The sequence below is a fragment of the Lepisosteus oculatus genome, chromosome 9 (assembly GCF_040954835.1).
Source record: "Lepisosteus oculatus isolate fLepOcu1 chromosome 9, fLepOcu1.hap2, whole genome shotgun sequence".
NCBI lineage: Eukaryota > Metazoa > Chordata > Actinopteri > Semionotiformes > Lepisosteidae > Lepisosteus > Lepisosteus oculatus.
Window position 1 is genome coordinate 363,651 of NC_090704.1, and position 21,787 is coordinate 385,437.

General features: G+C 38.5%; 1 protein-coding gene across 2 annotated transcripts in view; it reads right to left on the reverse strand.

Moving 5' to 3' along the window:
- Window positions 1-21,787, reverse strand: part of ddah1 (dimethylarginine dimethylaminohydrolase 1) — a 75,567-nt gene that overhangs the window by 14,905 nt on the left and 38,875 nt on the right. For both annotated transcript variants that reach the window (XM_015355359.2, XM_006634715.3), the window contains exons 2-4: window positions 5,914-6,013; window positions 4,750-4,823; window positions 3,568-3,687 (exon numbers count right to left, since the gene is read on the reverse strand). In XM_015355359.2, the coding sequence (XP_015210845.1) occupies window positions 3,568-3,687; window positions 4,750-4,823; window positions 5,914-6,013 (294 nt within the window). The remainder of the gene's footprint in view (window positions 1-3,567; window positions 3,688-4,749; window positions 4,824-5,913; window positions 6,014-21,787) is intronic.

The following is a 21,787-nucleotide window of genomic DNA, read 5'->3' on the forward strand; positions in this document are numbered from 1 at the left end:
CACTACCAACATCTTAGAAATACAGCATTTATGTTGGTAAAATGATACATCTTCAAATACCCCACATGGTTTCAAAGTAGATTCACCAGACGTGCAAGAAAGCAGGAAGTTTGCAAAAAGCAAAAAAAAATAATAATCATCAGTTGCTGAAAATGTTAATGCCCTTTATAAAATTATAAAACTTCATCCCAGCTGCCAGTGCAAGCAGAAGATGAAGGGTTAATTATGCAGCTGCAGCTATAGGCTAGGTGTTGTATGCATGGATTTCTCCTGATGCAGAGAAAAGCAGGCACCCACCACCCTTTATCTGAATAGTAAGTAGACTTTGGATTCATACATAATAACAGATTATTAGATTTTCTATCAGAAGACAAAAGCCTTATAATGCAGATGAACATCTGAGTGAGAACAAGTATACATAACTTTGAGCAAAATAAGGAGCAGAGAGATACACTTACTTCATGATTCTTCTCAGACTTATAAACAAACTTTTAACGGCTGATAAAGTGGTAAAGCTTAAAATGGATGAAATGTATTCATTTTTTAAATTCTTTTCCTCCAAATGTCTCACAGTAAGGGTTATTTTATCTGTAGGCACTATCAGCTGTCTGTCCTTTCATCATTGATCTCTTTCAGAACTAAAGCATAGCACTCTGCATCAAGTAAAGTCCAGTTCTGGTTATTAGAGTTTGATTAGTTTGGGTTATTAGAGGTCTGAATCCCAGTCCTATTCAGTTGACATTACTGCACTAGAATCCGTGGAATTAAGGTATTACCACACGCCTTTACAGAGATATTAAAATAAATCTGGACCCCTGCCTACACTGCCTAAGCCACTGTGTAATCTGGTCCAAGCAGGATCTGGTGAGAAATGCTCAAGATGTCCTCAGAGCTCAGAGGCTCAGAAGCTGATTAAGTTCAGCAGGTACACAGTTATATCAGCTAGTTGACCAATGGGCACATCTCCTGCCTCCACTGTATGCATGTGGAAGGATAAGAGGAAAGAAACTGTATTGGACAAATACCTGGTGAATTTAGGGTATTACTCACACATATCCTGCATCTGATACATGGCCACTTTCAAACACATGGAATGTCAATATGTTTATTTCTACATATACAGTATATGTACCCTTTAAATAAACGTAGTTTTATTTTTTTAGACATTGATTGTCTTGGATTGTTGTTTTATTTTAGGCCTGAATGAACTCTAATAAGAGGATCCATTAAAGGTTAATGGCTGAGATACATGCTTTCACTACATTGTTTGAATGACTTTGAAAATAAAAAATCTTTTTAGCTTTCTGTAATGTTTGATGGTGTATGTTCATGCTCAGCTCAGACTTCAGAATGCGCTCACATATACGGTATTTCACATGATGCCGGAATCACACAGCTGCTAGGATTCTGGAGCAGGGCCAGATGAACCTGCGTCAGTGTTGAGAAAAAAAGGTCTGTTTTCCGGATTTGGCACTGCTCAGCTCATTTTCCATGACTATGATTAGAATTAGAATGCTGCCTCGAGTACCTGTGAAGGTAAAAACAACATTCCAAAATCAAGCTACATGTGCATTCCACTTGAGCTGTATGTTAAAAAACTCCCAAGAATGAACTTTTGCTGTTTTTTACAACCCTTATCTATTTTCTAGCTTGCTGAATCTTGTCTGAGCTGAAACCTTGTGTTAGAACCAAGCTTATGATCTTTAAAGACTAGAAAAATAACCAAAAAATAAGAAATGAGGTTAGGGAGGACATGAGATTCAAAATGATTTCATGAGTCAGGAAGCTAGTTGTGATGCTGTGGGTGCCGCCAGCTCTCTCAGGCACATATACGAGTATGTGCTGAGTAAAAAGAGTAGATAAGGTTTTGACTCCTTTCATGTACAGTACCTGGACAAGGCAGTAAGCTAGCAGTGACACTCTTACATAGATTCATGATCCCAACTGCCTACCAATAGAAAATGTGAAAACTCTTAACAAACTTTGTGTACTTCAGCCAGTTCCTAAAAACATGGCCTGCTTCTGTTCTAATTTAATCCAATTTTAGACACACCTCATTCTTTCCTGTAGTCAGCACATGCGGCACAAGCTCTGAAACCATTCAGCAGGTGGCTCCCTGGGAGAATGCACAGTGTCTGTTCAGAACTGAGCTGTAATGAGCACAGCAAGCACTCAACCCCCACGTCAAAACGAACTGACAGACTTGAGCTCAAAGACCAGATACTGCGATCTTGTTTTCTGCTGGTAAAAGTAGCTCACTGTTAAAATTATTCTTAAATAGTACAAAATGCAAGGGTGTCAGCCATGACTGCTAACTTAAGTAATAGCTATTCCAATCCAACAACAAGTTATCTGTACTGATGTCCTTACATTTCCTTTATAAAAAGGAAAGGAGGATAAGAACAGAAGAAAGGTCACAAACCAAACTCTTTAGCTGTTATAACCTGTTTTTGTGTATGTTATGTGCATATGTCTTTAGCAAAATAGAAGTGAGCTGCATTTGTACATTTGTACAGCTCCGGTTCATGCCTAACCATTGGGGTTGAACAACCAATATTTCCACTAGGGAACATAAAATTCCCTGTTTGATATAATGTGTAAAGTTGACCAGTTTATTATAACACTAGTTCAATAAAATAAATAGGATTCAGAAAAGAAATGTTTCTAGTAAAATCTGTGTTAACCTTCTTGGAGAGTGAGCAAAAATAACCTTATGGATCCTCCCATTTATAAAATGCAGGGAGAATTATCTCCAAAATATAAAAATGAAAATATAAGAAGGAAAACAGCCAGACTAATTCCTTAATTACTTTAAGGCTCAGCACTATAGTGTTAGGAGGGTGCTGAAAAATGGACCATATAATGTTATATGAGACACAATTTTCTTTTGTGCATTGGCACAAAGATTTCAATAAGTACTACTCTCATAGTACTACTCTTATAAGTACTAATCTTTCAGGAGTTATCCTGCCAGCAATAACCTTGATGCGGGTCTAAACGTCTGTGGTTGATTTACTACTAGAACACAGTTGAAGTGTTCCAGGACAGCAAGGTGGCAGGTTCCTAGAGACAGCAGAAAGGGTAGACTCTTGCCACACGGGTATGCAGAAACAAAGTGATGCCACTCAGGAAGAAATTAACTCCTTATAATAATCCAGCCCTACACCACAGAACAAAGACATCTAGTTTTCCTCTAAAGGAAGACCCAAACACCGTTTTCAAAAGGTAACTAAAATTCTGGAAAGAACAATTGGAATTTACTGGATTTTAGAAAAAAAGTTGGGAGTTGGGAAATGCTGAATTAAAAAAGCTTTTTGAGAAAAGCCATCAAGCAAGCAGCCCGAATAAGCCCAGAATTTATAATCCATCATGTGAACTTCAATTGACAAAAAAAAATGAACTACAAAAAAGCTAAACCTAAAAGGTTGTAAAAAATGTTTAAAATGTTGACATTTGTATTATTCTTTGCTCATAAACAGCGCCAATGTGTTGCTGAGTAAGTGGAAGAAAATGCGGGACAAATTCCTGAATTCCGTGTGGTCATCACAGCCAACCAGAATGCAGTACCTTCAGGGCTTTCTGTGCAGGTTCGCTAGAGCCGATAGCAATGAGGCCGGGGCCCGCCATGCTGCAGAAACTCTTCAGGTGCAGGTTGTGAAGCACAGGGACCATGGAAACAGCATAGTCCTGCAATGGATCAAAGGAGGACACCACAAACTGAAATGTCTTCTTAGTAATTATATAATTTATGCATGTTTACATGTGCTTCCATTTTGCTTTGAACTTTTTCGTATCCCCATGTCTTCTTCATCATAGATTCAAAATGGGCACCAACTGTTCTTTCAAATTACATCATTTCTATTTCTTATCTGCCAGGTACCCAAGTAGAAGGCTATAAGGATATTTTGTACGTCTAATAGCAAAGATATGTCTCCCTTTATATCAGTCGAACTGATAAAATGTCACTGTCATTGGTGCCAGAAAACTATGCAAGCAATCAGCTGGCTGGTAGCGATGTCCATGTCATCTTTTTTAGCATTATCCTTTCATCCTGTTAATCTATTCATGGCAAAGTGTGTTTTATAGACCACACAAAGTCAGTTTAGCCTGAGCTATCAATCACATTCTGTAAAAATATGCTGATGGTAACAAAAAACATTTTAGAATAATAACACAAACAAATTACAGTACAAAGGAAGGGGATACTGAAGAAACTGAGAAAGGAACAAAATGTGTAAGAGATATTTAGATACTGTGTCAGTGTTTAGACTACACCACACTCTCTGACCTTCTTTCAGCTGCAGGCAGGGCTCGTGGTGCACTGATAATATACACATGATAGGGAAGTCATGCGAAGGAGGATTCTTGCTTCCTTCGTTCTGTGCAAGTCTGAGTTCCAAGACTAGCAGAAAGAATCAAGGCTGTGCTGTAGCACAGAAATTTAAGAAAGATCTTAAGGACCACAAATACAAGTTCAGGAAAATCGGGCTAATTCAGAACCCCTGGCGTGGAATCAGTGTGTGCAGCATACAGGTTGGAGGTGGTGGAATGACAGAAAATGTAGCCTGGAAAACAAAACCAATCCACTCAAGTCAGCGTAGATTCCAACAGCAACGTTATGGAATACTGCTTATGTTTAATTTTTGTAAGTTGTGTGTAAGTATTTGTTCGGTTAGGAACTGATGTTAACTTCATGTTAGATTTTTTGGTGGATCAGGGTTATGTAACCATTCAGAACTTTTCACTGACCTTGAATGTATCTGCTAGGATTTCTGCTCCTCGCTGGTTTGTTCTCCTTGATAAGCCCACAAAGAACTCTCTACCTGGAAAAATGGAAAAAGAGCACCAGGTGATCTGCCCCAAACCACCACAGACCGAGTCGCTTCACCCTGAAGGTGTGCTCGTCCAGCGCTGCGGTATTACAAATTAGACATCTGCAAACTGAGCCCTGGAGGCAACATGTTAGCTCTCTTGCTATGTGCCAAACACTGCCATGTGCAACTCATTACAGCAGACAGCACTGCAAAGTCTAGAAGAATACTTAAGTGCACAATAGGTTTAAATTCACAATACAACTATTATGAAATGTTCAGAAGCCTAAAAAAACTTTTCTTAATATGTATATCAAAGTTAATAGCCATTTTCTGATTGTTCAACAAAGAACTATTGAAAAGGTTTGGAGAAATACATTTCCTTTTAACAAAGTTTCTGGATCACTTCTGCACTCATTTTGTTCAACTGCCTTATAAAGATGTCCATAGAGCAGTGTAGCTAGAATTAAACACAAAACTGAAAATAAACCATCTGCTGTAATTTCGAGATTTAGCAATACCAAAAGACTACGTAGACACTCAGTCATTTGCTGTATAATAATCTGTAGAGAACATGTACTTTTCAAGGTACAGTAGGCTTTTGAGTCTCCAGTCTGCTCAGTGTGACAAGTAAGTCCTTGTGGACATGCTTTCTGGGTGACTGAAAGGAAAGTGGGGTTTCTACAGTGTTTTGAGTGGAGAGCTATGTCAGTATGTATCTTCACAATAACAAACTGAGATGAATACCACACTGAAATGTAAAGAAAGAAAAACAACATTCGACCTCTTTAAAGCTTATGTGGGTGTATTCTTCAGTCCTCTTCACCTACCTAAATAAGACTGATCAATCACTTATGTTTCTTCAGAATCATTTCAGAGTGGAATTAATCTTTATTGTTGATTGCTACTGTTGTTGCTACTCGAGTGTTCTGCGGAATTGTGAACATTAGTGTTGAATGGAATATAGTCTGCAAACGTAAGCAGAAGTTAATCATCTCCATCACTTATCTTATTTAATATCATAACATTCTATATACTATGTAAAACCAATAAATCATCAGAAAAAAAACACTCCAGTGTGATCTTTCCACACTCCACACACCTGTGAACAGCACGTCTCCCCCATCCAGCGTGGCAGTCTCTTCCACCATCTCCACCACGTTCAGGCCCAGCTCCTTCAGAGCACTTCCTACGGCTTCAGTCTGAAACACAGGGACGGTTCACCCTGTAAGGCCGGCTCAAATGCAAAAGCAGAGCGCAAAGAAGCTTCATAAAAAAACATGCCTGGAGTGGCTACTTCAGAAATGAATGCAAGATCAGTTGGGTTCACTTGGAGGTGCACCGCAGCCCCGAACTCACCAGGCTCACAGGACCTCAGCACGGTGCTTCAGCAATTCCCAGAAAACCCAGAGTGTGAAGTAAGTATGGTGGTGCAGGTGAGTCACGCATTCCCAGTCGAATGGGATTCTTTTTCATTGCCTCAAACAGTAAAATTTCATTTTGGATAATTGTTCTAATATACCAAATTGCTACATCATCACAGTCATATGAAATGATGGTGTTAAATTAATATGTCCTCACACATTACACTGTGTTTCTAAACCTCTCTTTCTCCCTCTTATGCAATTTTGCACTTGTATTTCAACTCTGTGCTGTCATTACTTTTATGCTTCTGGCTACACTCACTTTGTATGAATTGTCTTCACTCAAACTAATTGTTCCTCTCATAAACATACAGTATTAGTGAAATTAAGCACTCAGAACTCAACTATAGCAATTGCAGGCATATGTTTATACAAAATGGCAACATTTAATAACTTTACATAAAATATGATGTTATAATTATTTTAGTATGAGGTTATATTATTATATATTATTTTATTGTAGGGGATTTTAGCCCCATAAATGAACTGGTAGTCAAAATATTCAGTTGCTACAAACTGGTTTAACCCTGATTACAGTTTATCAGTCTAGTGGTATCCTTATTATGCTGGGTCTGGTTGCAGGAATGATGTACATAAGGCCTCACACCTGAAGAAGGCTCCACAGCCAAAACATTGTGTTTCTTTTCTTTTCTTTTCGGCATTGAATAAACCCGTTACCTGTTCCTTTGCAGCCTACGCATGCTGAAGCAGCTTGTTATGTACTTGATGTACATAACAGCAACTAGAGGGGAGCTAGGGTGGTGTTCAAGTGGACTGTAATGAAATCTCCAATGCTGTGTCAAGGTTTGCAGCCCTCAAGTGTAACAGACCTTGCTGCTCTGTCAGTTCAAATTGAAGAGCTGGCACAGAGTCCTCTGTTACAGCTGTAGCAGATACTTCCTTCCTTCTGAGGCTCTCTCTCAAAGTACGAGACATTTTTTAAATTAAAACTATATGACTCTTTCGGGCTTTCAGAGGCTAATTTTGCTACTTTGGCCATTCCTCGTCTGGGGTGCTCGACAGCACACAGGGATCTGAATGCAGACTGATTTTAAAGCACGAACACATTGCTTGTACCCACAGACCTATCTAAAAATGATGTCAGTCAGTTGGTTAGTCACAGGCCTCTGGTTCTTTTCAGAGGAGCAAGCCAAGTCATGAAGTCATCCAGGTAGGGAGCTGCTCAGGCCAAAGCCACGTTTTCAGCTCTGATAAAAGTGTTTAGCCCCTGAAACCATGCCTGGCCTTTCCTGCTCAGCAGGGAATAAAGAAGCTGAGCTGGACGAGTCTGCTGTGTCTTGGATATCCCTTTCTCTTCCTGGCACATGGACAGCAGCACCTGTATAAACAAACTGAGGCTCGTCCTTCACATTCTCTGCAGCAAACAGAAACCTTACCCAGAAAAAAGACCTTAACTTTAAACAGAAACTGCCACTTAAAAGAGAAATCTGTGCAGTACTTTACTGAGTAATGAGAAAATTTCCTTTCTGCTCTTAATTAATGGAGTTAAATTGCGTTTTCATCCGGCTATAAACACGGACTTAGTTTTTCATGGAAAGTAAGAAAACAAAGCCACATCACAAAACTAAATTTAATTTCTCTACAGTAGTCTTGTGAGGAGTCTTGTGTAACACAATGATCAAGACGCATATTTAAGACTGTTCCTCACCATAATCTTCCAGGCTGTATCATTAACCTCTGCTTATTGCTTCTCAGCAACTGCCTGGATGGTCTCCTGTATCATCATATACACAAAGGCTTCATCTTAAACTTTAACTTATGTGTTAAACATTTATTTGTATTTTATTTAATAAATTTCATAAATAAATTTATTTTTATTTTATTAGAATAATTCATATTTTATTAAGAATAATTCATAACCATTCACTCCCTTTAGACCCCGCTGTTTTGTACTAAGAGTCTCCACTAATCACCTGCACTGAGAGGAGTTCCAGAGAGGATCACCAGTCTTGACTCTGTACTGGTAAAATAAAGCCACTGGCTGTCAAGTGCTGGCTGACTAGACGAGCTATTTCTGGACTATGACTAGGCAATTTGAAATAATTTCTGATACACAGGTTCCTGAAATCTGTCCTTAAATAGTCTAGACTATACAAAAATATGATTTTAGATTTAATTTTTTTAGAATGTAATCATTTTCATCCTTGACTCCCCAGCAGGTAAACTGTTTATTCGATTGTTTTGCTGGGAAGTGAGCAGAGTGAAGCTCTTAATTCTGAATCCCCTTTTTATTTATATACTCACAGGTGTTTGTGCCCTTATTGCAATCATTGTTCAGGAAAGGGAAATGACAGCAGTATATTCTAATGTCATTTAATCCTGGTAGACATGACACTAAGGTGCCTGATCTCTATTCTAATTACTAATGGCCCCAGGCAACACGGAGCAGTGATATTTTAGTTTAACCCAGCACCAATCTAACAGCAATACCAAAAAGTTTGCTTTTAATCTATGAGTATAAAATATCAGAACAAGTATTTCCTTATTTGAGATTAGCCTATCAATTTAACAAAAAATCTGGATTAGGTCTTTTTTAGTGCTTATCCCATTCCATAAATCCAAGCAGAAGGGAAATAAGTAAAATATGCAGGACAGGGAATGTTTTCCTCTTCTACTGTCTCAGCTCACTCATCAGTCACCCTGCAGTACAAACACCCCATGTGGAACACAGGACTTTTTGCTTTCACAGCTGTGAGCTCCACAGGAATATTCCAGGCTCTGTCTAGTAAAAGCTGCATCATTCCAAAGGCATTTCCTATGGAATCATACAATGCAACTTGTCCATACCATCAGGGTCTGTAAGTCAAGCGTCCAGAACCTTGAAAAGAGACACTGATGAGCTAGGAAATAGTTTTTTTTTTCTCCAGTCGGAAAGGGCAAAATTGATTGTGTAGCATTCATTCATTTTCACAGTGAAGATCTGTCCCAGATGTAAAGCAGACACGCACAGTACAGTGCGGAAAGATAAGTGTTCAGAAAAAAATAATCAATCAGTACTTATTGTATTGGAGGCATTACAATATACTGAATAATTAAATAAGCTTCTTGTGTTTTAGTGGATGTTTTTGTGTTTTCAATTCACTGACTTTTTCTTTCTTGCAAACAAAGGTAAAACTGGTTTCAAAAAGTCTGATGAGCACTAATTTAATAATACTTGCTAAATGTTAATTTAAGAACATTCAGCATTCAGCAATTAGTGCAGAAATATAATAAAATGACACTTTTTATGATCCTGCACAGCTGTTTATGAAGTTCCAAGATAAAGAAGGTCAGTGCAGATAATGATCTTACAATTCTGCTGTAAATACAAAATAGAGCAGTTTACTGCTAGTGTGTGAGGGTATACTGTAGACTATTTCCCTGTCAGACACTATAGAAACAAATGGAAAACAAAAGCTGATTTTCCTGCGAAAAACAATTGTTTCGTTACAATGGAAAAGCTCAATTGTTAAGATCTGTTGTAATGAAGGAGAAACGGAAATCAACAGAATGTTATATTTACATTTTTCTTTGTCTTTCAAAACACTGCTCAACTTGTTTGCAACCCATCAGTTCTACTAGCTACTGAATTGCCAAGAGCTTTTCGCCTGATCTTTGTACTCAGTTCCTGTATGGAGCATCCAGAGATTTTCTAAAAGAAAGCAGGGTATCGATTTGAATGACATGGATAGGCTGCCTGTTCCAGACTCCCACTACTCTGGGAAAAGCAGGGCCTCCTGTCCTCTGTTCGAATACTCTTCCCTGTGATTTCCCCATGTCCTCTGGTTCATGGTTCATTGTTTATTCTTTTGGGATTGGGATGACTTTTTCCAATACTTGAGTCAACTCTCTTAATAAACTTCTCTGTTCAAGATTAAAAATTAGAGAGTTTATCATATATTTTCTATAACATGGCTGCCACAACTGAGCATAATATTCTAATGCATTTCACAGTTTCAATATTACACCAATTTCATTTCTATTCTTTTAACTATATTTCCTGCAGAATTAGGGTTAGCTACCAAAACAGATATCAAGATTCCATTTCCAGTCCCAAATGTAGTGTACATGCCACTATAAAATCTGAGTGCCTATTCAACATCTATGCAGCTGGACATGGCTGCCTACCTATGTGATACTTCTTGCTAAATAGACTATTGTCAGGGCAAATACCTCATTGCATAATATATGTTGTTTGTGATGGCCCATAACCAGGAGCTCACTAAAGCCAACTTCCATTCCCATGAGCCAGCAATCTTCTGTTAAAAAAAACCCACAAATCAGTACTTAACTACTGACATTGGTATTACAAGAATACATTAATGTATGCATTTCTACAGCAGTTATGTAATGTCAGCAGTTATACACACAGGGTGCAAGCTCGTGATCAGACAGTCCTTGCAATGCCTCTGGGTATCTATGGCAACACACACTCTGCTGGGTATACAAAACAAACACTTTGATAAAGGATCTCACCAGCCCTTAGAAATCAGTTGCTTTAGCTTAAAAACAGACATCATAGAAAGGGATATTAGAGGTAGATGCTACAGCTGTCTGACTACAGGTTTTGAGCTTATATTGTATAAATCGAACACAGCAATGTCTTATAATAACCAACCAACAGTTCAGGATGGCAAATAACATTTTTTCTGATTTGTGCATCAGTGAAATAACTGACATTTCCAGTTATTTTCCATTTTTGCTTTTTTTAATGCAGTGCAAAGTATGTACCTGAAAGAATTTGCATAGATCATCATATCACATGCTTGAATAAAACTCTAACTCACATCATATTTGTCACTTCTTTTCAATACATCTATTAGAATTGATAGCCTGTGGAGCCTATAAATTCCAGTTTTCCAGTATGAAATTATGCACATGAGAGATATAACCATTGCTGCCATCTACCACAATTTTCAGAAAATGGTTGTACTGGGAAACCATTAGGCAGCCATACAAAGTTAATTTGTGCGATTTGTAGACTACCTTCTGCTACGTGACCCTATTCCAAGAAAAATGTGGTGAAGTACTGAATCAGTGCATTTGTATCATCTCTAAATCTGCAGCATTGTTCCTATGGTAAAAAAAAAAAAACAGTAATTCAGCCACAATGAGAAGATTCAGCAAAAGGTATTTTATTTATATTTCTTAATTTTAAAATGCTTTAATTGCATTGCTTTAATACAATACAATGTTCCATACAAACTAAATTTTACCAGTTTTGCTTTTGGTTGTTCCTTGAGCTGTGTGTTGCACAAAGTAGTTGCACATGTTCAGATAAGTAGCCAAGAACAAAACAAAGAAAAAAAACATGAAATCCAAGAGCAGAATTTAAAGCCATAACCCAAAAGATTTCATTCAGCCATTCAGAATACAGTCCTATGAGAACCTGTGTTACTTCAGAAAACAAAACAAGGACATTGACAACTTCGACATAAACTGTTATTGTCCAGATGGACAGCCTCATTAAAAACAAAATCTTAAACTACAGTACCAAGCTATGTGTTTCATCATTATAGCGACAGGCTTACTTTTCTTGCTTTACTTTAAATTTGCAAAGCCTCTTATCAGCAAGCAAAGTAAAAACAATTAGCATGCTCCAGCTTCCTCCAGGCTTTCACAGGCACCACTCTAATTAAAATAAATGAACCCTGATTCTTAAAGCTTTTTCAGCACAGCAAAGGCTTTTCATCATCTGACAAATTAACCAGTACTCCGGCAAACTGTCTGTCCCTGTGCTGCGTACAGACTCCTGCCCACTTGGGCTCTTTGCTCACTGATCCCTCTTTCATCGGCCTGCTTTGGTGCACATTGACCTCAGGGCCCCCTCGTCAAACCGAGTCTGAGAGACAGTTCGAACCACAGCATCCACTGAAGTCATGATGACTGCAGAATGTGCCTGGCAGAGAGTCAGTGTGTCTCTCACTGGCCCTGTCGACACCAATCACTGAATCTCCCAGTCCTACAGTTCTATCAAAACTTGAACCTCCTGCTAACACACACGATTACCAGCAAGCTCCCTGGTGCCCCTGGGAGTAAAGAACAGAGCTGAACACCAACGCAGCTCTGTCAGTCTCTGTGCTATACTTCTCTTTAAAAACAAAACCCAAGTCACTAACTTTTCAATTGTTTGTTTCAGTAATTTATTAAAGTAATTAATTTATTTAAAATTATTATAGGAATCAATAATTCTTAATTAACAGCACAAGTGTTCCTCAGCATAGCACAATTTACAGCAGAAAGAGATCTGACCAAAAGAGTTTTGGATGTCATGTTAAGTAAGATATAACTCACACTCAGTGTGCTTTTCTGTAGAATGTTCTAGTTTCAAATATTCTGGTTTAATGTAGCCAATTACCTGCATATGTTTTCTTTTATTGGCTGATTTGTTAGAGAGTACTATAAGCTGTTAGTCCTGGAAAAAATTCCAACACAATAGCTCATGTTTAAGGGTAATTTGAGACTCAATTGTCCAAAAAGAGGCATATTGACCATTTTTGAGTGATTGGGCTTTTTTTTATGAGCTTTTATAAATGAAAATTATGACGTTTAAACAGCTGGCACAGGATTTGCGTTTTGTCGATACCCTACTTTATTCTCCTGCACTGCTTTCTTGCAAACCTGAGATGCTCTTTCATCTCACTCAGGAATGAACACAGAGGGAGTGACTGCAGTTTAAGGACCAGTTTCTGGCAGCACTATAAAACAGCAGATGTCAAGGAAGAAAGAATACATGCAATTCCATTTCTTTTTCCTGGCAATCTAGGAACTATGGGATCCAAACGTCATTTACACAAAAAGGAAATTGGCTCTTGTCAAGGTTACACAGCTCTATATATAGTGGTATTCACATATATATTTCTTTTCTGAAGGTCACTGTAGTGGTAAAGATGAATTTCACAGCAAAGATGTTGTGCTGTTTGAAGAAGTAAGTGATGTGTGAAGCTGGAGGCCTACGACCACGAGCAGTGCAGTTTCATGTGCCACTCTGTTTTTTGTTCTCTGTCTTTTTATGCAACTGAAGAAAGTGTGTGTGATGCACTGATGCTCCAGATACATAACTGAAACAATAGAGTGCGGCTTATTAATATGCTTTTCTCACATTTACAATGCCTTAAGCTCATACGTCCCAATCTCAATTGTAAACAACCTTATGCAGACTAAAACTGAAAAGAGAGGACAGGAGTGCCGCACACATTATGAACTATGTTTGTCAGCATTTGTCAACATTACTAACATCATGAGTAGCCCATAAGTTACAATTTTATGTGTTCTTTTATACGACAATGCATTTATTTGTTTAATTTAACAATTATAAGGAAAATCCTAACAGCCATATCACAGGTACACCGTCATCAGACTAATATGCTAGGTGGTTTTCTGAACACCTATTATCAAATAATATCTGCTACTGCACTTGTGTGTGTTGTAAGTGAATCAGTAACTGGTGCTCTCCTCTATGGACCACCATTTTTAAACCCAGGCTCTGGTATGACAAGGGAAATTGTACCGTTAGAACCACTGTTCTTTGGATGAGGTTCTGACTACTGAGTCCTTAGAAATCCTCGGGCACTGTAAGATTAGGCATGTTAATCCCCACCTATCAGCTAAATTCCACTCTGGGCTTGATCAATCTTGCCTCCCTAAAGTAACCAATTAATTCAGTTGGTGAATCAATTCCTCACTTCTCTAACTCATCTGCTCGTGCAAGTGGCGCTGCATTTCAGTATTTCATGAAAAAGGGCCCCTCCTATATGCAAAGTTGTTTTTGATAATTATTTATACATGAAATATGTACTTTGCATGTATCCCCAAAGGCTCAGATGACAGTCACTACAGTTATTCCAGCAACAAAGTAACCCCCACCACACAATTTACAGCACTTTAAGAAGGCTAAAAGTTGCCCCTTCAAGAAATGGAAAAACCACTATTAATCAAGCAGAACAACAACTATTTCTGAAATAGCTGTAAGCATTACTGTATCAATCCCCCAAAAAAATTCCAGCACAGATTTCCACGATAAACTACGATGACATGAAATGCAAGTCTTGCATAAGCATGCTGAGAAAGTACGGTTATAAAATGATCAATTGTTACATGTTGGACAGAGAAACACACTCTATTTTGTCTGGACATGCATCACAGGCCAAGAATGCACCTGGATAAGCAAAGCATTCATTATCTCTGAGACACCTAATATCCCATAATACCTGCACCGAGTGCCAGCTTCTTGTGTGCCACTGACCACACGCTGTGCACCCTGTTTTGAATCTGAAAAGCATTTAAAATTCATGAAGGCTGCTGAAAGGCGGCCTGTCACATTCTGTTCATTCCTGAACAGATGGGAAAGCAAGCAGAAAGCACAGCCTAAGTGAGGCTTTTATATGCCTAGAGCGAATGATATTGCATCAAATTGCTAAAGAGCCCTCTCCCAGATAAAGCACCCCCAAAATCAGCCACACAGTAACATTTTACTGTTTCAACAAGGAACGATCATGTTTCACCAGTGACAGGGCAGCACCATGGCCACTCTTACATATAACTGAAACTATTCATTTAGGTGTAGATAAGATCTAAATTTAAACACGTGTTAATGGCAGAACTGCCTCAATCATTTAATTACAGTGTTCAAGAGAACAAAAAAGTTTAATATGGTTACTGCTTGAGGTTAAAATACTTCAAACATTCCTGCTAAGCTATGGAATAAATGATAATCACCAGGTCAAGATGAACGTCTAGAATTGCCTCTGTTACATACAGTATACACGTAATTACTACAATGTAAGATTCCAATATCACATCAGGAAACACAGAGCCTTACTTTGAGTAAATTATACAGGTAAAGATCTTGTTTCTGAAGGATATAAATGTATCTCAATTACAATTATTATTATTATTTCAATTGCAAATATGGAATTCACAAGATTTTGTCTGCGCAGAAAACAAGCCCAGTGGGTCACCAACTTAATTACATGTGACAAGGTCCCTCTCTGAAATCGGTTTACTTCACTTTCAGCTGCAGTATCAGCTACCTATAAGCAGGGAGGTTCCAATCAATGCTTTTACCACTTGTCATATAATGTATACAGTGCAGCTGATTAGAAGTATTAAAGGGTAAAGAGTCTTTATGGACTGCAAGGGAGTTTATAGATGTCACTGACATACAACACCTCCAGTTTTCAAATGTACCTAAATGGAGTACAGATACTAACCACTCTATTTCCTACTTGTGCCAATATGGAAGATTGATGTTTTTTACATTTTACATTTGCTGAGATATTCTCCATGTTTGAACTTATTAAACTTTTTATTAAGCAGAATAACGACTGCAAAAGCACCTTGTAAAAAAAGCTTTCACGAGAGGCCACTGAGAAACATAACTTGTGCAGAGCACCACGCTCTGTCAGACCTCACAGATCATTTTACATTTCATGGATTTTATCTAATTTTCAGGAAGGAATTGTGTCCTACCCTATGAGGAACAGCTCCAATTACTGCAGTCAAGGAGCATGAACTTGTGGCTCAAATCACAAATTGCTTTTATTGAAGACAGTGAAGAGAATAGTCTTGTGACAGAATGTGGGGAAAGTTCATACAGAGGCATAGGTGGGCATATGGTTTCGAAAAGCTGCCAAGTGGTCTTCTGGGTGTAGCTAACAACAACAACTCCCAGAGAGCATTAGGACTGTTGGTGGGCTAAATGATAATGTTCCCTGGGCTGATTAATTGGAGCTGCTATCTATTGACTCTGAGGGAGGGTATGTGTATATAAGGGGAGTGTCAAATGCAGCTCCTGGTCTCTTGTTTTGTGAACTCTCTAACTGGAGTGTGAGATCTCGAGACCTGTTGCAGTACTGGTCTAATAATGTCTCATGTCTCAAATATACAATAAAGGGGTTTAAGAGGAACAAAATAATATATGCTTCATAATGCTTGAATTCAAATGAAAAACAGAAAAAAAATATGAAGCATTATAAAAAATTATGTTGAACAACAATGCAAATGTTACCTTGGTTGTCAGAGAAGGGATAAGGCTGTTTAGATAGGACTCAGAACAACTTTAGGACTCCATTGTGAGTTAGATGTCTTCTCTTCTCACTCTGGAACTGAGACACTAGCTAATAAAACTTGAATATTCTTTCACTCTAGAGCATGAGTGACAAAGGGTCATTGTTGTGACAAGCAATCCCAAAACACTGCATTTGCAAGTGCTAGGATGCTGTATAGTAAAGTAATTGAAGAGGTGTGATTTAGCCACTTTAGACAGTGTTCCCAGTGATGTGGGGAATGGCTCAGAACAGGCAGGGCCACCCCAGCAAAAACCTGTTAGCTCTCCTGAAGCAAATTGCCAATGAGGTCCCATTTCCAGTATTCCTAAACTATAAGTGCCTCTGGTATTCCTCCATCATGCAAGTCAGCTAAAAGAAACTTTTCAACTTTTCCTTGCTGAAATCCTTACTTGTTAATTTGTAAATAAGAGCAATGCATTTACTACATACTAACACAACAGTATATCGATTCACAAATGTGCAAAGACTGTTATTTTAGTATGTGAAGCTGAAAACAAACAAGGCTTATAAACCCACACCAATAAAAAGGCAGAAAAAATAAATGCATTCAATGTACCCTGATGGTCAGAAAACTTAGTGCCTAATGGGCAGCTGGGTTAAAAACAGCCTGTAAGCTTGACCTTGTTGGATAGCCAGATCAGTGGTCAACTTAGATTCTAAGATAAATAAAGCAACAGAAAGGACTGGTTTCTACAAATATCAAATCAAACTTGCAATAACAGAATGACAGCTTTAATCAATCCTGGGTTCCTGAAGACAAAATACCTTTAGCTCAACCTAAGCACAATATTTTGACAGCTGAACTGACCCATCTATTTTAAACTCTAAAGATTTATACATTTCTCCTTTCTGTGTGGCTCATCCCAGCCATCTACCTACCAGCTGTCCGCTGGTAGGTAAGGAAAAGGAAAGCAGAGATCACTGCCAGTGATTTCAAATTTAACTCCTGGGAAATTAGGAGTTTAAACTAAAAAATCCAGCTTCCCAATTGGGCCACATTTATTATCTTGTCCACAAAGGGCTATAAAGACAGAAAGCCGTGGACATTATCAGCTCAATACCAACAATTCTTGGGAGATTTAAGATACTGAACCCAGAGGACCCGCAGGCTGAAGACTCCCACAGTAAAGAGAAAGGAAATAAAACAGTTTGGCACAACAGAGCTTTTTCAGTGTCACATTCTGTCCCCCATTCTCAAGGCCAGCAGCGAGCCTCCTTCATGGGCGTAATGCAGGAACCTCTGGGTTCTTAGATTTAATTCCCACACACCTCAGGAGTATAGAGCTGTTAGTCAGTTCCCTTCAGATGCGTCACAGTCACCTAAACAGTCACCTGTAAACATACTTTTGTATGTAGTCTTCTTTTAACTTTTAAAACTGCTTTGGATTATAGTTTATGTTAATTAATTGCTAATTACAAACTGAAGAGAGCATCTAATTTAGTTTGGGATTGAAGATTCCATCTCTCGTTGAGTACTGAAATCTTGTCACACACTTCAAGAACACAGTTGTAAAAAAAAAACAGACTCCCATAGAGATAGTATTTGTAAATCATTGCTCCTTAAATTGGCATTTACTATACTGTAACCATCTTCGCTACTTGCTGTAGCCCCCTGCCTGTCAGATATTTGCTTCTCAGAATGAAAGACAAAAGCATCTTGACTTTTCATTCCTTTTCCAATTTTGTCATAGTAATTTAGTCTTAAAGTAAACTTTGCAACATCTCAGTATGGGTACAGTTAACTACAAAACCTTTCATCATTGTGCAGAGCAGTTTTACAGATTCATCACACCACAGGGAACAGGTTGAGAGTCATTGTGTGAAGATGTTACACTCTGTAACTTGGCAGAACCAAGCCAATGTGAGAAACTACCCAAGGAAAACTGTTCCTTGCGGACAGTCTACTACAGATTCCCAACAAACATACCCAAAAAGCCTCCAAAGTTTTAATGAGAACTCTGGTAACTTTAAACCAAGCCTTTTTTGTTCCTTCCAAGTTTACAAAATCATTCTCTCCACCCTTGTTTCTGACAGCCCTCACTGAAAAGCAGTGGTTTTCAATAGACTGATATCAAAGCTCATATTTAATTAAGAAAGCCTTTTCATCTCATGCAGGCTTTTGCTGGGTAAACCATTTCAGCCCTAAAGAAACTGACAACATCTCAGCAGTAAAATTATAGGTGACTTTAATGAACAAAAAATTAAACATATTTTAAAAAGAAAGAAACAAAACTAAAAAAAATACTAGCAAGATTCACTTCTCGCCTCCTGGGTTCTGGCCTGTAGCCCATAGTCATGTTTTTCTTATTCTGTACATTGATGCAAAAAAGTATGCATCACTGTTGTTCTCCTGCAGGAAAAGAGCCCCTTACTTCCACTACCAGACCCACGTCTCCGTACTACCATACACTAAGTCGGCTTCAGGAATGGACCAGGGTCATTTAACAATGATGTGCAAGGCAATGAATGAGCTGAAATGAAACACCCCGACATATATGACTTCAGACTTCAAAAAGGGTGACTCTGAAAACTACATTTCTAGAGTTTAATGACACTGGACTTTTCTGCAAGAGAGCCCTGACCCCAACATGCCTTCCACCCAAAATCTTATAGACACTATCCAACAACAGAAGAGACATCTGATTTGTGGTGATGTTCCGTAGCCTGACTGTGACACATTTTGACTTCTTGCATTAGCAAGACCTTCTCTGGGAATTAATTGTTAGTCTGCTTGTCTATGGTTTCACAGTTTCAGATGAGACATTCACATTATAAACTCTCTTGATGATGTCTCATTAGTTAATCTGGTCATTTAAAAAATAACCCTGAAGAGGAGAATGAGATGTAAATGTAAGTGGGAGAAGGACTGAAATTCCAGCACTCTGGGCATGAGGCAAGACAGATACCACCTGGAACAACACCTTTCTCATCCCTTAATCCTTCTGACAGCTGATGAGCTAAGAAAGTCCACAGAAGTATTTTACTTTTAACACACCCAACAGAAAAGGCCAACACTGAATAAAAGCAAACTAGAGAGCAGAAGAGCACCAGTATCAAAGTAAAAAGGTTTAGGTTCATGTCATCGGCGATATTCTGTGGTTCCCTCACAGACAAGAAACATTATGGGTTCAAAATGAAGTAAGCTACCAGTTTCACAAAGGACAACACGTATTGAAGAAGTGCTGTTCACACATATATAACTAATGAAGATAAAAACAAAACTGTACAGTGGTGCAAGACATAACTTTTTCTGCCTCACAGACATTGTGTCACAGGTTTAATTCTGGACTGGGGCATCTTCTGTCTGGAGTTTGCATATTTTCCTCATGAGAATGGTATTTGGGTGCTCTAGGCAAACTGGTTTATCTTAGTTCTCCCTGTGTGTTTCGGATTGAGTGCCCTGCAATGTGCTCTGTATGATTCCCAGAAGGCTCTGGGCAGCCACAACCCTCTCACAGGAACAAATAGCATTCTGGTGCTGGACTGGTAAAAAATCAAACTTCAGACAACCTGAATAAAACCTGTGAATATTTGCTCTTATATGGGATCTGTTACTGGAAACTAAAAAATGGAATCTCGCATTCCAATGGTTTGGAGTGTATAATGTGCTGTGCAGTACAAGCTGAGCACTGTCTGTGTCCTACAACAGTGTTCAGTACACACAAACCAGAACAGTACATCTTCACACCAAATGAATGTGTCCACACAAAGCAGATCTGAGTGATTCCAAAAGACATAAAGGATTCTTTCCAACAGGAAATGGAAGTCCTGGAGCTTGGCAGTAATTATACATGTGTATTACCACCAAGAATTTCTCAATGCGATAGAATAATAAATTTGCCAGAACAGTAAAGATTCAGATGGAAAATTCTTTGATTTTTCAATTTAGCAAAAGTAACAAATATGCCTGGAAATATTTAAAGGGGTTTTCCCAGAAGCAGATAAAAAATGTTCAAAATATGTTTGACATATTTCCAAGAAAACACAATTCAGATGTTCCACACAGAGCAGTTAAAGGACTCTTATACAACAGGTTTTCCAGTATGGTGCACCATTGTAATGAGGCTCCACTACGCAGCCACGCAGGTGGTGTGATCAACTGCCAAGCTTGGTTGCACAATGCGGTTGTGACAACACTAAAAATGCCAACAAGCTGTTTGCTTCTCCCACAACACCTTGATTTATCCATTCATTTTCTAACTGCTCCATTCAAGGTTACAGGGGAGTTGATCCCAGCAAGCAATATGCACAAGCAGGACACACCCTGGACCGGATGCCAGTCCAGCCACGCACAGACAAACACAGACATGCACACTCTCACACCAGAGCCAGTGTTCCCAGAAGAGAGCATTGCTCTGTGAGAAGGTGAATGAAAGGACTATTGGCACTATACCCTTCTGATGAACAATTTGGACCACCTTCAAATGGGGTTACATAATGACAGCAATGAGAGGTATACCCAAGACAGACTGCCTTTCCTGATTTGAATCAATGAGCCCCATAAACCAAGGAATAAAGGGGTACCAACCAAGAGAGAGGACCACAGCAACATACTGGGACCAAGAACACCGGAATAAGTTATTCCCAATCGAGGAGGCTCTACTGTAATGAACATCCTGAGAGAATGCGAAGCTCTCTGATAGCTTAAAGAAAGAACTGTGCACTGACCCTTCCCTGCAATACATGAGAGAATCAGTAGTAGCAGTAAATTATGAAATGGTGGAATGGGCATGTCCAATGAATTTTAAAATAATAAGATTGATCAAATATTCTACACTGACAGGCTGAAGCAACATTACCTCTTTAGACTTTGACAGAGAAAACTAAAGAAACAAGTAAAAAGAAGTCAGTTGAAAAACACAGTAATTATAAGAGAGAATACTCTTATCACAATTCTGGAGATCGCCTTCAGTGCAGTAGAAAACAGGACAGAATTTTGTGCAAAAGACTTAATAAAAACAAACAAAAGCCCAAGAAGTGAGTCATCAGTGTAGACAAAAGACCTTCATTACTCAAACATTTTCCATAAACACTTCTTGTTGCTATCCTCATCCTCTCCAGTAATGGTACAGTATACAGTATTGACCCAAATGTCAGCTGCTCTGTTTCAGCTGTGAAGTTCTTAGTCTGTTTTGAGAACGTGTAACTATTCATTTGCAGCATGTTAATTTGAAAATTTTGATTTGAGCAGCAAACAGTATGAGAGCAAAGGTGGGTGATCATTAGTATAGTTCTTAAAATCCCTATTAATGATACTTCTTCCAGACAATGTTTTACAGTACTACTAGTGAAAATATTCACTATGTGACATTTATTGTAAAACCCTGTTTCCTTCTTTAAATCACAAAGCTGTACAAATGAGGCAGGTGTGTGTGTTGCATCTCACAACAGAATACAACACTAAGGAACATTTTGTTTGTACAATTTAAATAGATAGATAAACAAGACTATTGATCCCAAAGGGAAATTGAGGGTTAGGGTT